Below are 15,921 nucleotides of genomic sequence, written 5' to 3' on the forward strand. Positions count from 1 at the left end.
CCTAAAAGCTGTTGAGGTCATGTAGAAGTCAATGGGCAACTGTCCTGTTTGCAAGTGGAAAATATTCTTTTGCTTCATAGTATTCCTGAGGTTTTAAAAAAATCACTTGCCATTCATGGTTTCTAAAACCACAAAAACGAGAATGTTGATAATTGGGCCTTCGAGTGAAAATTACAAATTTGTGGTATTCATGTTTTTTGTTTTTTTTTTAATTCTGATTTTTTATAAATAAGGTAATATTTGTGGGGGGGGGGGGTTAAATTCGAGGTTAATCAAATCAATCATACAAATACAAATTTTAATAAACATGCCTCCCCATATTGCTTATAAGTTTTCCTGATCTGCATGTCTGAATTAATAGCACAGCTGCTATTGCTGCTTACCATGCAAGAATCAGTCTCCATAACCACCAACAGAACAAAGCCCATCAGATTATAAAAGCCCATTGCTATCTTCTTGCTTAGTCAAACAAAGCAATATGAATATATATGTATATGAATCTTCTATGCAAATAATATGCTATAAGCTCATAGTTTATTGTCTTTATTTTCTCTAACAGCAAACACATTGAAGATGAACCCTGATTATAAACACCAGTCTTCCTATATTGCAACTCACACCAAGGGTCATTTTCAGTTTAATTAACATCACTAAACCATATATAAATGTAATTTTAATCAACTGTAAGATATGAAATGAAATCCATTTTTTATCGCTGACCTCCAGTCCAAAGAGAAAGGCTACCATATCTCGTCGGAGAGATGTTAACACTGTCTTCATACAGACACAGGGGCAGTTAAGCAGAAGTCTATGAATTACTGTATATCCCAGGGGCAAAGTTTGCTTTGTGATTCAAGAGAGAACACAAAAAAAAGCACAAAGGAAAAGCCCTGAATGAAAAGCATAAACCTTTTCAAACAACCTGTGATGTCGGACTTCTTTGTTCGGTTAAATCATCTCTAAGATAGGAGCCTGAAATTTATGAATTCCACCTTTTGCTTAAATCACTTTCAGATTTGCACTTATAAAGAATAATAAGTGAGTGAAATTCCGCTAGGCCACTCTGTGTCTGACAAGTTGGCTTCCTTAAATCTCTAAACGGGTACAGAAATACTTCCCCTTGGGAATTATTAGCGGAAAGGTTCCCAAAGAATACAGTATGTTCCAGCTGCAAAGCGCTGGGGAAGCCCTTTCGACACTTTCCAAGGATGCTATTTAGCTGCCCTCTCATTCCAAGGATGCTATTTAGCTGCCCTCTCATCCATACCTAACTCTATTTTTTATAAAGGGCAAGGAAAGGAGACGAAAAAATCCCTGCAGGCAACACTTTTGTTATAAAGAACCATGTATTCTATTCTCAATATATATATATATATATACAGAAACCCTTTTAAACAGTAACAAAGGGGCCCATTAATAAAACAAACATAATTTTAGGATACAGCCAACGGATGATTTATTTGTAAACCCTATGTGAGGTATATTTGTCAATGACCTCATTTATACGAATTCTCCTCTGTTGAATAAACTTTTGGGCCAACATTCTCATTTTCGAAGTTTTGAAACCACAACAAAACTCTGAAAACCACAAATGTCTAGTCATTAATTAAAAGATTTATCAAACTGATAAAGCACAAACTAAGAAAGACATGGAAAAACATGAAAACTGCAACTTTTTCGTATTGTTGCACAAATGCAAGCATTAAAACCCCCCAAAACCTCTAAAACCACGAGGCAAAGAAAGATCTTCCAGTTGTAAAAATGACACCTGCCACTGACTACTACATAATAAATATGTCAAATATTAAATAGCAAAAAAAACAAAACACTTTTTTATGACTAAATTGTATTTTGGCACAAAATTAACATTAGTAAGTGCCTCCATTAAGTGTTGCTGATGAAAAGTTTCGGATTGCTCCTGTGTAGTTCCTGTTAGTATTTGCATATGGCCCTATTAACCATATCTCTGATGAATAAGAAGACAAAGCCCCCTTATACTCTCCAAAGGAAAAAATAAGAAGGAATGACGTTGAGCATGGAGGACACATCTGATAATAACAGAAGGAAAGACAATCTCAAGTGGGCAAAAGGGTAACTTGAATGAATGATACTCAATGGGATATGAACATCAACTAATCAGCACTGTTCAAGAAACCATTAACGATGATGAGCACCAGGATGAACGAACAGAACAAGGACTGACCTCCCATGGCGCTCATTATGTTCTTAGCCAGCAGCTTTTCCATATAATGAAACTACTGTATAAAAGTCTCAGTCATATTAACAATAACATAAAAAACTTACATCGGTAAAATTAATTCTGTATCCAAATATATCCCTATCCCTATATATATATACATAAATATATAAACAGCAAAATGATGGTTGAATAAGAATTCTGTAGAACACACAAGATAAAGCACATAATGCTGAAACAAGTTATGTGGAAAGGTATTTCCTCAGTTTGCAGTAAAGAACAATTATAAAAATGCAAGCTAAGTTCTAAATACATGTTTTTTTGGTGGGGTTGGTTGGGAAATTGGCCTGGTAAAGCTAATATTACTGAAGAGCAGATTGGTTTCTGGAAGGTCAGAGTTGGTGCTCTGGGTATGGGACCTGTTATCCAGAATGCTTGGGACCTGGGGTTTTCTTTCTGTAATTTGGATCACCATAGTTTTATCAGTCTACTAAAAAAACAATGTAAACATTAAACAAACCCAATAGGAGTTTTGCATCCAATAAGGACTAACTATATCTTAGTTGTGATAAAGTACAAGGTACTGTTTAATTATTACAGAGAAAAAGGAATCATTTTCTAAACTTTGATTTGTTTAAAATGGAGTCTATGGGAGATAGCCACAGCTTCCTGGATAATTGGTTCTCGGATACCTGTATTATTAGAGTGTAAAGAAGAAAAGTTTTAGAACTCACATCACGGTGACACACTGTTCTTAAACTGCAATGCCAACAGTAGCATGGACCATTGTTCCATCACCCTAATTAATATAACATCCCTAGCAATTTCGGGGTCCTAGCCTTCCTATATTATTTGTAGCACCTATTCCCTTAATCCAGTCGAGCACATAAGAAAAAGTAAGCTCCACTGTGCCTTGTAAATACATGTACCTCAATGCACAGCTTCAAACCAAAAGCAACAAGATTTCCAAATGTTCCAATTTAGATTGTTATTTATATTTTGCTGGCAGGGCCCTTTCACTGGTGCCCAAGGAGCCTATTTCACAGTTGTTATTGTGCCCTGGGAGACTTCAGTGCAATCAGCTCTGAACTGCAGCACGGGGCCAATAACATAGCCGCCACAAAATTGCATTCTGTAACAGGTGAGCAATTTTACTAAACTCATGCGTCCCAGCGTAATAATATTTTTCTGATTTTGTCATAATTGTTTGGTTTGCTTTGGATGTTGCCGCAACAAAAACCTCAATCTCAGTTTCTCTGCTGAGTAATTGACAGACTGAGAAAGGAAGCTGGAACATTTCGGGGATATTTCTGCTGAAAAATATCTTGAAGCATCAGTTTCACGGAAATGGGTTTTTATAAATGTTCTCTCCAATGTTCTCTACTGACACTGTAGTGGGAAAAACAGGATGATGAAAAATCATGTACCCGTGTAAAACAAAGAACTTGAAATACACCATTCACTGTAATATATATTTCTATGGTTCAACAGCGGCGGCACAGTCACTTTGCTATTGAGAAGGAACTCGATCTGGTCAAAGGCTTTTGTAAATGCCTTTACTAAAGATGAATTAAAAAATCAGCAACTAAACAATCATCATATTGATACTGAGTTAGGAAAAATAATTCCAAGTTTGATTGCAATACAGCAGATTACAGGACTGTAGGTGGATCTCCCACTGATAATTGGCCAACCTGGACTGCTAATGTTGAGATGCACTGGAGAAAGCAAAGCACTGCTGTCAATTTCTTTTCTATAAGATTCTGTATAGAGTTTATAGCTATGTTGAGCTTTGTTATATGTACCCAACAGATGAGGTTCCATATTATATATCTATATTGCAAGCTTGCAGGATCCAAACACAGGAGTGCTCATTTCAGCATGAAAACAGAAATAATAAAAATAACTCCTGCCCACTGGGAACGGCCTACACATATTTGATGAGTTCCCTCACTACTCTGGGACCCTTTTTAACTACCAGTGAAAAGACAGAAATGTATGGGGTCACCCCTTCTTGGGGGGGGATTGCTCAGCCTTCCAGCTTTTCTCAGTTCCTAAGACTCTCGCTTCCTTGGTCCAAGGCTCCTTCTGCACCTTGCAGTGGCAGGCAGCACCCCTAGCCCATCTTGGATGTTCCATACACAGACAGATAACCTTCCTGTCCTGTTCCCTGCTAACTACAATTAAAGGAGAAGGAAAGGTTCAATCACTGGTGGGGTCCAAAAATGTTAGGCAGCCCCCAGTGATTGTAATCACTTACCTGATACCCCGGGCAGGGACTCCTGTTAGGAGGAAACCCACCAGTCCAGGGTAGCTGTGTCTGTCTTTGTTATTCCGAATCCAGGGGCCAGCACATGCGCAGTAGAGTAAAACTGCAGACTTTCTTCTTAAAGTTCCGCTTTTCACTCTACTGCGCAAGCACTAACTAACAGATCATTTAAGATAAGTAAATCTTAAGTGGTCTATTAAAGAATCTTAACAAACTGGAATATATCAGTAAATATTGCCCTTTTACATCCTTTTCCTTGATCCACCATTTAGTGATGGGCTGTGTGCTCCCTCAGAGATCAGCTGACAGGAAATAATGCAACTGTAACAGGAAGTAGTGTGGGAGTAAAAGAACTCCATTAATTGGCTGATGGGGCCTAGCATGTATGTGTGCCTTGGCTTGTTTGTGTGCACTGTGAATCGTATGATCCCAGGGGATGGCCCTTAGTACTTAAAATGGCAATTTTCTATTTAGGATTACCCAAAGGCACATACTACTACCCACACATACTACCCATTCTTTAGATGAATAATGGGCTTTATATCTGAGTTTGTTTATGCAATATATTTTTATAGAGACCTTCATTGTTTGGGGGTATAGTTTTCTTTTAATAAACTCAATTATTTCTATAACTACTTTTCCCAACATAGCTGCATAACATAATCCATTATCCAGTTAACCTTTAGCATGATGTAGAGAGTAATATTCCAAGACAGTCTGCAACTGGTCTTCATTTTGTATTATTTGTAGTTTTTTTTTTTTTTTTTTTTTTATTTCAGTGTTTTTTCAGCAGCTTTCCAGTATGGAGTTTTAGCAGTTGCCTGGTTGCCAGGGTCCAAATTACCTAAGCAACCAGGGAGTGGTTTGAATGAGAGACAGGTATATGAATAAGAGTGGGTATGTATAGAAAAATAAGTTATAACATAATAAAAAAATATAATAATAAGTTATAAGTAACAATAACAATAAAATTATAGCCTCACAGAGCAATAGTTTTCTGGCTGCTGGGGTCAGTGACCCCAATTCGAAAACTGCAAGGAGTTAGAAGAGGACTGCAAATAATTAAGAAGACCAATTGAAAAGTTGCCTAGAATTGGCCATTATATAACACACTAAAATTTAATGTAAAGGTGAACTAACCCTAAAACTTAGGTTTGCCTGCACTTTGGCAGTGTATAATACAGTATATATAAATGCACCTTTATTTAGTTTCTTTTGTATATTTACTTAAAAGATATTAGTAAATGCCTTACTGTACCTGTTCTGGATACTTGCTCCCAACAATTTCTGCCACCGTATTATAGGAATCTGCGTCAGGATGATTAACAGCTCCCATTTTCAGCTGAATAACAATCTTCTGCCCTCGGGATGCCATACGAGACATCATTTGTGCATCTTCCACTGTAATGCAGGCCGTTGGGATCTTGGGCACATCATTCTCATACCACTGCCAACCAGTGTGAGGGCTGTAAAACATGAAGTGAAAGCACATACAGCATTACGGGCTTAAACCATTGGGGGGAATTAAACAAAAGTTCCCAGTTCGGACTAGGTATAGGAATCTATAGCAACCAATCAGCAAGTAGAATTTGCTACCTGTCTGAAAACATACTTACTGTTCTTAAAGAATAAATAAAGCTTTATAATTTTCTAAAATTACCCTGTACAGCCTGCATCCGGAGTTATTTCATTTCTCTATCACAGCCAGTTCAACTTCGTTGTCTAGCCAGTTACTTTGGTGTCTAGGGTGAAGTTCCGCCCATTATGCTTTTTGAGCACTCCTTCTCTATCTGACTTGACCTTAAAAAGGTGCTCACCTGTCTGCCTGATTGGTCTAAATTGGAGCAGAGGCAGTGAGCATGCCCAGTAGGCACCTCTTTGAGGTTTTTATGGTCAGAGAGAGAAGGAGTGCTCAGAAAGCAGAAGGGGCGGAGCTTCATGCTAGACAAGGAAGTCAGTAAAAAAATGTAAAAAATGTAAAAATTGTAATAGAGAAACAAAATAAACCTGCATGCAGGGAGAAAGGGGCTGTACAGGGTAATTTTACTTATTCGGTTCAGTAAACAGTTAACCAGCATCGTGTCAATAGGTGAGTAGATCAGGTCTGTCACCAAACATATAAGGAATCATTATTTGTATTTCATTTAAAGGGGACCTGTCGCCCAGACATAACAATTGTATAATGCAAGTCCTTTTAGAATTAAGTATAAAACCCAAATTCCTTTTTTTATTAACTCATCCATACCCATTATAAAGATGTATAAAAATCCCAGCTGTCAATCATATATTGCCTGCCCCGCCTCTATGCCTTAGTCATAGAGGCGGGACAATTACTTTAACATTTCATTCAGCACTTTCCAAGATGTCACTGCAGTCCTGGGTATGTGCATCAGGTCCCCCCATTCAGGCACAGAAACAAGATTTTGGGGTGATGCAAAGATTGTCTTAAAAACAGTGCCCACAAAATGGCGCCTGCCTGCTTGCTGTGATTGTGAATTCTAAGACTGATTGTGAATTCTAAGACTAATTTAAATAGTGTAAGTGAAGTCTAATTTACTTGATGAACACAACAGAAAAAAATGTGGAATTATTTCTTAGGGCGACAGGTCCTCTTTAAAAATCCATAGAAAGTACATAAAATGCCAGCAGTTCCCTTGTCCTGTTAATGGCATTCGCCATATGTTAGGATTTCCTGGATGTTCAGGGATTTCTGGTTGGCTCTGCTTAAGTTACTGTAGCATCTGGGTTCTGAACAGCTGCTAAACTTTTTTTTTTTTTTATAAACGCAGCTTTTTTATTAAAACGCACCCATGCCATGCTGATAATGTCATTTAGCGGACAAGAGATATTTTATTTATTTTTTAATAAACCAAATATTAAAAAATGAAATCAAATATTACACGTCGAACCAGAGCATGTTATCAGATGAAGGAAAGCTATAAGACAACCAAATCATCTTTACACTGAACTACCGTTACCCTGATTAGTATTTTGCAGGGTTGCACCTTTCATTAATGTTCTTACCGGCCAGGGAGGAGGACATTTCCATGACATTGTACCTAGCAATAAATATGTGGATACTTCAATGTCTGTTCAAAGGAAGATACACATACATGAAAGATTATACAGGCAAGGGATCCATTATCCGGAAACCCGCTATCCAGAAAGTTCCGAATTACGGGAAGGCCATCTCCCATAGACTCCATTATAAGCAAATAATTCACATTTTTAAAAATGATTTCCTTTTTCTCTGTAATAATAAAACAGTACCTGTACTTGATCCCAATTAAGATATAATTGCCCCTTATTGGGGGCAGAACAATCCTATTGGGTTTATTTCATGGTTAAATGATTCCCTTTTCTCTGTAATAATAAAACAGTACCTGTACTTGATCCCAACTAAGATATAATTACCCCTTATTGGGGGCAGAACAGCCCTACTGGGTTTATTTAATGGTTAAATGATTCCCTTTTCTCTGTAATAATAAAACAGTACCTCTACTTGATCCCAACTAAGATATAATTACCCCTTATTGGGGGCAGAACAGCCCTATTGGGTTTATTTCATGGCTAAATGATTCCTTTTTCTCTGTAATAATAAAACAGTACCTGTACTTGATCCCAACTAAGATATAATTACCCCTTATTGGGGGCAGAACAGCCCTATTGGGTTTATTTAATGGTTAAATGATTCCCTTTTCTCTGTAATAATAAAACAGTACCTGTACTTGATCCCAACTAAGATATAATTACCCCTTATTGGGGGCAGAACAGCCCTATTGGGTTTATTTAATGGTTAAATGATTCCCTTTTCTCTGTAATAATAAAACAGTACCTGTACTTGATCCCAACTAAGATATAATTACCCCTTATTGGGGGCAGAACAGCCCTATTGGGTTTATTTAATGGTTAAATGATTTCCTTTTTCTCTGTAATAATAAAACAGTACCTTGTACTTGATCCCAACTAAGATATAATTACCCCTTATTGGGGGCAGAACAGCCCTATTGGGTTTATTTAATGGTTAAATGATTCCTTTTTCTCTGTAATAATAAAACAGTACCTGTACTTGATCCCAACTAAGGTATAATTAATCCTTATTGGAGGCAAAACAATCCTATTGGGTTTATTCAATATTTAAATTATTTTTAGCAGACTTAAGTTATGGAGATCAAAATTACAGAAAGATCCCTTATCCAGAAAACCACAGGTCCCGAGCATTCTGGATAACAGGTCCCATACCTTTACTCTACTTCTAAATATTTGGGGGTTTTTTTTCTTCTTTTAAAGGTAATGGGTTTTGTCCACATCACTCATTTCTGATTATTTAGAATATTCTGGACCAACATGCATGGATATGATATTATGATATTTCTAGCTGAACTGTAACAAACTGTAATGATCTCAGAGTAAGCAGCCTCTAATATGGTGGTGCGTGTGTGCGATCGCTGACTATCCTGAAACTGCACGTTTTTGCCCCACTTCTGCCTAACAATTCGACAAAAACACTAGGTCCTGTGCAATTTACCCAAATCGACTGGGTCTCTCAAAACCACAATAATATCAGACCAATCATCACTGCCGAGTAAAACAGTCAGTGGAATAACCACGACTTGGCCCATGTAAACCAGCTTTACAACATTTTAACCCTTTCCTTATATGATATAAAAGGCATTTAATAGGGTTATGTAATAAAAGGCACTGGGGGTCAATTATAAAGTTCGCACATCACATATTTCTTTCGCAAATGGTTGTTTGCAACGTGTTTTCCCCTACATGCTTACATTTTGCACTGCTGTGCCCATCTTTCCTTTTTTGCGAATCGCAGTGAAATACGTATTGCACACGAAAATTCGCAAAGAAGATGTTATTGGTTGCTCTGAGTTACTGCACTTGGGCAACCTTGTGCCTTTGGTTACATATGGGGGCATAGGCGGAGGGTAACTTTTTTGTTTGGGGAGGCTAAATATGGGCCATACAGAGACTGACCTATAGCTAATGTGAGACTAAATGGATTCATTGCTACCTCTTGTGTTTCCCACTGACTTCCAGGGACACTGCGCAAAAGTGCGGATGGGAGTGTTTTTTTTAACCCTAAAATGCTTAGGATGTAAAAGTTTCCATACGTGCACTTTTGCGAGGGGTTCTCCATACATTTGTGTTTGTTATCAGTTAGCTTAAAAGGGTAGTTCACCTTTAATTCCCTTTTAATATGATGTAGACATTGATATTCTGAGACAATTTGCAATTGGTCTTCATTTTGTATTTTTTGCAGTGGCCCCCACCAGCAGTGGCACAGCTCTAGCAGGTTGTAGTTTGCATGATTGGGTGAGAAGAATTGTGAAAAAGAAAGAATTTTATTGACTGGGGGATAAAAACGCGTGCACAACTCCTGTTGGTGCAATGCTGTGACTGCTACGCCAGCAGTGCGTGCCACGGTCAAACACGCAGGCTGACCTCAGTAGCTTGGTTCCCGGGCCGTCCCTGCCTCATCCAGCGCGTGGGATGACACTATCCATCACCCAGACTGGTTGTATTTGTTTGGCCATTGTGCTTGGCAGCACAACGACCCCTAACATGGGACACTGGGATTGTGTCCCATCTACCACATGACATTCCCCTGTGACAGCACGGCACCAACTGCCTCCCAGGCCTGTTGGCACAAACCAACTGACCGGTCCGAGGGGTATTTATACCCCTGAATTTCTGACTGTTTTACCTTGTAGAGACATTAGTATATAGTTGCCAATTTCAGTGCACAGTGTTGTGCGTGTCATCAATATTATCCCAAAATACAAAAAAAGAAAAGAGACACATATATAAATTTGGCACACCTATAACTAAACTAAAAACACAGTCTTTATTGATTGATTACTTAAAATCGAGTTAAAATGGAGAGGAAAGCAAGAAAAGAATTAAAAATCTAGACCCTATGTCTATGAACGAATTGTACTGACAGGTCTGTAAGACCAATCACATATATACCATTACATGAACTCCTGACTGAGAATATCAGGTAAGTAACCTCTATACTGGAAGCGGCACAATCCTTTATAGTAATACGTAAGACTTGAGACTTCTTGTAACAGCAGTATCAAATTCTAAGAAGTCTGAGGACACGGTAAGTATAGTATCGCATTTGTTTCTTTTTTAGGTGTAACATTTACTTCTTCACTGTTTTTAGTGTGTATAACGCTGAATGCTATTGAGTTACCTTATTTGTATCATACAATAAAGAACTTTTATTCTGCAAACATTGTATCAAAATTTGTTGTCCCTTTAGTAAGTTTTTTGGTGAGCGCAGTATATAGAAAAACGGGGAGTGTCAGGACAATTCCTTAACAAACTCTATGCATATACAAAATAATTACCCAATTACTGAATCGACAGTTTAGGCTACAACTCTAAGCTGGTATTTGTTATGCTTGCTAGAAGCTGCTGATGATTAGTTCTTAAACTCCCCCTTAGATCAACATAATAGATTTATGTGCATACGGACAATCGTGGCACTTAAAAGCGTAACAAACTTCAAGGGATCCCTAGGGTTTTACCCTCTTTCAATAAGGTAGCGAAAACGCAGTAGTATTTATATGTGCTTTTTTGTTACTTACTGCCAGTCGCATAATCGGCTTGTCCAGCTTCAAATAAAACAGAGCAAACTTTCTGTATAAACGGAGAGTTGTGTACCAGTATGTACTTTATGAAGCAATTACATAGGAATAGTATTAACGACAAAATGCTGTTGTCACTGTTAGTATACAGCCTGCTCTCAGGCACAGCCGGATAACCTTGAACGTTTCAATGCTATTTAACGTCGTATCTCAGGGCTCTCCTAAGTTGTATATATAGTCCCAATTGTATCAGGGATGACGAGATTTGACGCTAAGTTAATACACAATCCTATTGGTTGCCCGTTATCTATGATGCTGACATCGCCAAGAAAATCATCTACCTTGCCCTTTGGACATATAATACTAATTAGGATTTTACTGGCAAGCTTATGGTCCCCGAGCTCCCCTTAAGTAATTAAGGTCCAACAGCTTTAGCGTTCGTTCCAAAAATCAGGGTGCACAGCACTCCCAATTTGCTTATTAATTCAGATTGAGTTAGACTCCGATTAGTACGCTCTGCATATACTGCGTCCGCAGAATGTATTTATATATTAATTAATTACTAGTCCTGCCATTATGCAGGGGTATGATCACGCACATAGGTTAATGGGAGATACCAATTCCACTGCAAGCCAGACGACACAAACTTCGTGCCTGCACTTCGTACTTGCTACTTCGGCGCAGAAGTTATAAACAATACCGCATTCGCCCGATCATTATGCTTATAAGGGCGGAAAAAAGTCACACACCATCTAGATTCCTTAAAGTTACAACCATGTCCGCTATCAAGTATTTAGACATGCATATTCAGGGCTAGGTTGCCGCAGATCGTTGATTCGATGTAGTCAGAACACTACCACCAAACCTGTGCCTACAACACGTACGGTTTACCTCGGCACAGGAATTTGGTTATAATACTTATCTACCCAATTAAAAACGGAAGTGGAAAATAGTCACACACCATCTGGATTCCTTACAGTGTCCGCTATCAAGTGTTTTATCTAGGTATGCACATTAAGGACTAAGTCGCCGCAAATCGCTGATTCAAAACACTACCACCAAACCTGTGCCTACAACACGTGCGGTTTACCTCGGCACAGGAATTTGGTTACAATAATTATCTATCCAGTCATTGTTCAACAAAAACAGAGGTTACAGCAAATCATGCTCATTCAATTAGATGTCAGTGAGTGCCTTGTGCCTACCACCCAGTCTTTTTACCTCGGCACAAGGAAACATGAGTATAGGGTATACACACCCATTCAATAAAAGTCAGTAGTTTCCTTGTGCCTACTACCTAGTATTGTTACCTCGGCACAAGGAAAACATAAGCATAGGGTATAAACGCCGACGCGCGTTTCGCTTGGAAGCTTTATCAAGGCAAATTCTAATTACACATTGAGCACCCTAGAAGTGGGTTGTAGTGCGGGGTATCTCCTTTTTTGATCATATAATCAATATTATCCCTGCGCATTCCTCGGGTTTCTTAATCAAAGCATAAATGAGCATATTTCTCTCTTGGTAAAAGAAACTGGCACCATAACTGATATGCAAATGAGCTGCCAGGGCCTCCAACGGCTGCTGGGTATCTTCTTGCCAGTAGGAAACAGCTCTACTGCTGCTGTGGGAGAACGGAACTGTTATGTAGGGCGGGGGGCGCAGCATCACTACTGGCTGCAGGTTTAACTTTAATATTGATTGTTTTACATAGGTTTCAGAATCTATTCAGTGGATGAGCCCCAGTGTAGGTGCATTGCTCTATCTCTGACCATCAGGGACTCCCCATGACACAACCTGATTACACCCTACACAACTGCAGAGGGCCCTTATGCTACACGCCACTGAGAGTCCCAGTCATTTAGCCAATTGTCATCTTATTTATTGATGTGTTTTTAGCAAGCCTCTTTATTTCATTTTTGGCATAGAACGTCTTTGGCTTTATGGCAGCTCCTGCAATCTGTTCTTTAGCAAAAAGCTACATGTCAGTGGTGTAACTATAGGGGGAACAGACCCTGGGGGTGAGGGGGGGGGGGGCTCTGGGATATATGTTTCTTTTTCTATACTACTTTTTCCCAACTATCTCTTGCGGTTCCCACTGACTTCCAGGGATACTGCTCAAAAGTGCGGGTGGGAGTGTTTTTTTTAACCCTAAAATGCTTAGGATGTAAACATATTCATACAGGCACTTCTGTTAGGGGTTCTACATCCATTTGTGTTTGTGATCAGTTAGCTTAGGGTCTTATTTACCCTAGCAACCAGGTAGTGGTTTAAACAAGAGATGGGAATATGAATAGTTAAGGGGCCTGCATGGAAAAATAAAACTGTAGCCTCGCAAAGCAATACTTTTTGGCTGCCGGGGTCAGTGACCCCCATTTGAAAGCTGGAAATAGGCAGAAGAGAAAGTCAAATTATTCAAAAACTATAAAAAAAAAATAATTAGGAAGACCAATTGCAAAGTTGCTAGGAATAGGCCATTCTATAACATAATAAAACTCAACTTAGAAGTGAACCTCCCCTTTAGATGTGTGTAAGTTTTATAGAGAGGCAGTGGGTACTGACATCCCAGGCACATTATATACAGTGAGACACAGTCTGTATTTACAGAACCAGCACATTATATACAGTGAGACGCAGTCTGTATTTACAAAACCCGCACATTATATACAGTGAGACGCAGTCTGTATTTACAAAACCAGCACATTATATACAGTGAGACACAGTCTGTATTTACAAAACCAGCACATTATATACAGTGAGACACAGTCTGTATTTACAAAACCAGCACATTATATACAGTGAGACACAGTCTGTATTTACAAAACCAGCACATTATATGCAGTGAGAGGCAGTGGGTACGGATGGCAGATATTCAGGCCCTGGCACTATAACAGTGGTACTGATACACAACATTGGCCCCACTGTAACTAGAAATGAACAAAACAATGACAAAAGTAGAAAAAAAATAGTAAGTGCAAAAAAACAACAACAAATATATAAAAGCACAATGAGCTTTTTCAGGGGGAAAGAGTTAACTTACCAATTAGATGTTTGCATTTAAACAGGTAACTAGTTCTACCTGCTGAGAGTCCTGTACTTGTCTTAAAAAATAGAAGGCCCTGGATGATCCATGGAAACCCAGGCACATGCATGTGTACCCCACTGGCCCTCTCCCATGCTGATCCTTACATGGCAGGTTAAAACTGAACCCTCTAGTTCACTATTTAGCACCCAGTTAAATTGTAAGTATTTTGTAATAGGTCGCAAAAATGTATGTAGGTTAGGTGTTAACACAATTATAGGGCATGCTGAAGAGGTGCATTTTGTGCAAAAATGTAGTCAATACAAAGGGCAGTAAGCTGACCCTGTAAAAAAATATAACTATAAATGAATTACTTTTTTTTTATCACATTTTTGTTTAAAAAAAAAAAATTGTGCGTATACACCCAGAATACACCTATTAAAAATATCTACCCATTGTGCCATTAACACTCACTCCTTCTATGTTGCCATTGTCCTAGATGTCAGGATGGATGTGATTACACTACTTGGCACCACCAATACAAAGTATCAGGGACATATTAGCAAACCACCAGCCAATAGTAAAGCAGTAGGGAAATACCAACTAATATAACTATAGCATTACTACCAGCTGTTGGACCGAGCATAAGCTAAAGGCTTCCAAGCAGTGTTGCCAACACCATAACAGCAATAGGAACGGCAGCGTAGGAGAAGGAAGGCAAAAATCAGTGCACTTTAATAAAGCAATGTTACGAGCAAACTACCAATAGTATCCCCATATGTAAGGGATTACTCCAGCCAATAACCCCAAAGCTACACCATCCAGAATGGTAGAAGGTATAAGCCATTAAGTGCTCCAAACTAGGCTTATGCAATACCACGGTGAACATTTGCCCCAGATCAGAAAACCCCAAAAACCAGACGATTAGTTAATTGTTCTAATTGCACTACGCCAAATCAATGTCTGATTGGCCTGCTCTTCGTTCACCCAACCCCAGAGTCACACAAGTATTAATTGCATGTGATTTGCCTGGCAATGTCCTTCGGGAGCAGAATAATGTGACTTACTCCTTTAAGGGCTGCTTTGTTTCATGTGGCCATAACTATTGAAATAAGAGAAAGAAAGGATTAATTTAGGATGAAAGCTCGGAATAAAATCAGCACGAGCGTATTCATGCAAGGACTGGCAAATTAATACAAACTCCTGTTAAGCAGAATTGGAGCAGACACACTTTTTGACTTTTTATTTACTAAGATAATTGAAAGCAGAGAAAACTCTTAGAAAAATCTCATTAGAAAATGGTTTACTGTAGGAACATTTTTATTGTACCAATAATACCTGACACATATGCTTGCAAAATAGCGTCCCATTAACTGAAAACTAATTTAAAAAATGTCAAGCTTCAGTCATTCTCTTGCCTACCTGTCAATTCACAGATAAAGTCGGAGTCATTTGTTTCTCAGAACTTAATGCTTCTTCTGTTCTTTTTTTTTTTTTTTTTTTTTAAACGACCTAGAGATATTTTTTTCTATGTAAGGGAAGGACAGCATGAGTTGGCAGAGACAACCAACCTATGGTCATCTGACATTGCTCAACTAACTCCCAGCATCCTTCACTGCTTAAAGATGATATAGTTCAACAAAGGGTGGCATGCTGAACACTATAATAAAGTTCATTTTTGGTTGAAAAGTGAAATAAAAGTATTTGTAAACCTAAATATAAAATGGGTCATTTACTTTGATTAATGACTCAAAGTGCAAGAGAACAAAGAATTGCAAAAGCGTGCCCCGTAGAGTTCAATTAAAAAACACTTGTGTCCGGGGTC

At 38.5% G+C, this 15,921-nt stretch overlaps 1 protein-coding gene across 4 annotated transcripts in view; it reads right to left on the reverse strand.

Annotated features, from left to right (window-relative positions):
- cpq (carboxypeptidase Q) overlaps window positions 1-15,921 on the reverse strand; it is a 200,866-nt gene that overhangs the window by 91,059 nt on the left and 93,886 nt on the right. For all 4 annotated transcript variants that reach the window (XM_004915138.2, XM_031904128.1, XM_002943782.3 and 1 more), the window contains one exon: window positions 5,725-5,932. In XM_004915138.2, the coding sequence (XP_004915195.1) occupies window positions 5,725-5,932 (208 nt within the window). The remainder of the gene's footprint in view (window positions 1-5,724; window positions 5,933-15,921) is intronic.

This window comes from Xenopus tropicalis, chromosome 6 (genome assembly GCF_000004195.4).
Source record: "Xenopus tropicalis strain Nigerian chromosome 6, UCB_Xtro_10.0, whole genome shotgun sequence".
In the NCBI taxonomy this organism is placed as follows: domain Eukaryota; kingdom Metazoa; phylum Chordata; class Amphibia; order Anura; family Pipidae; genus Xenopus; species Xenopus tropicalis.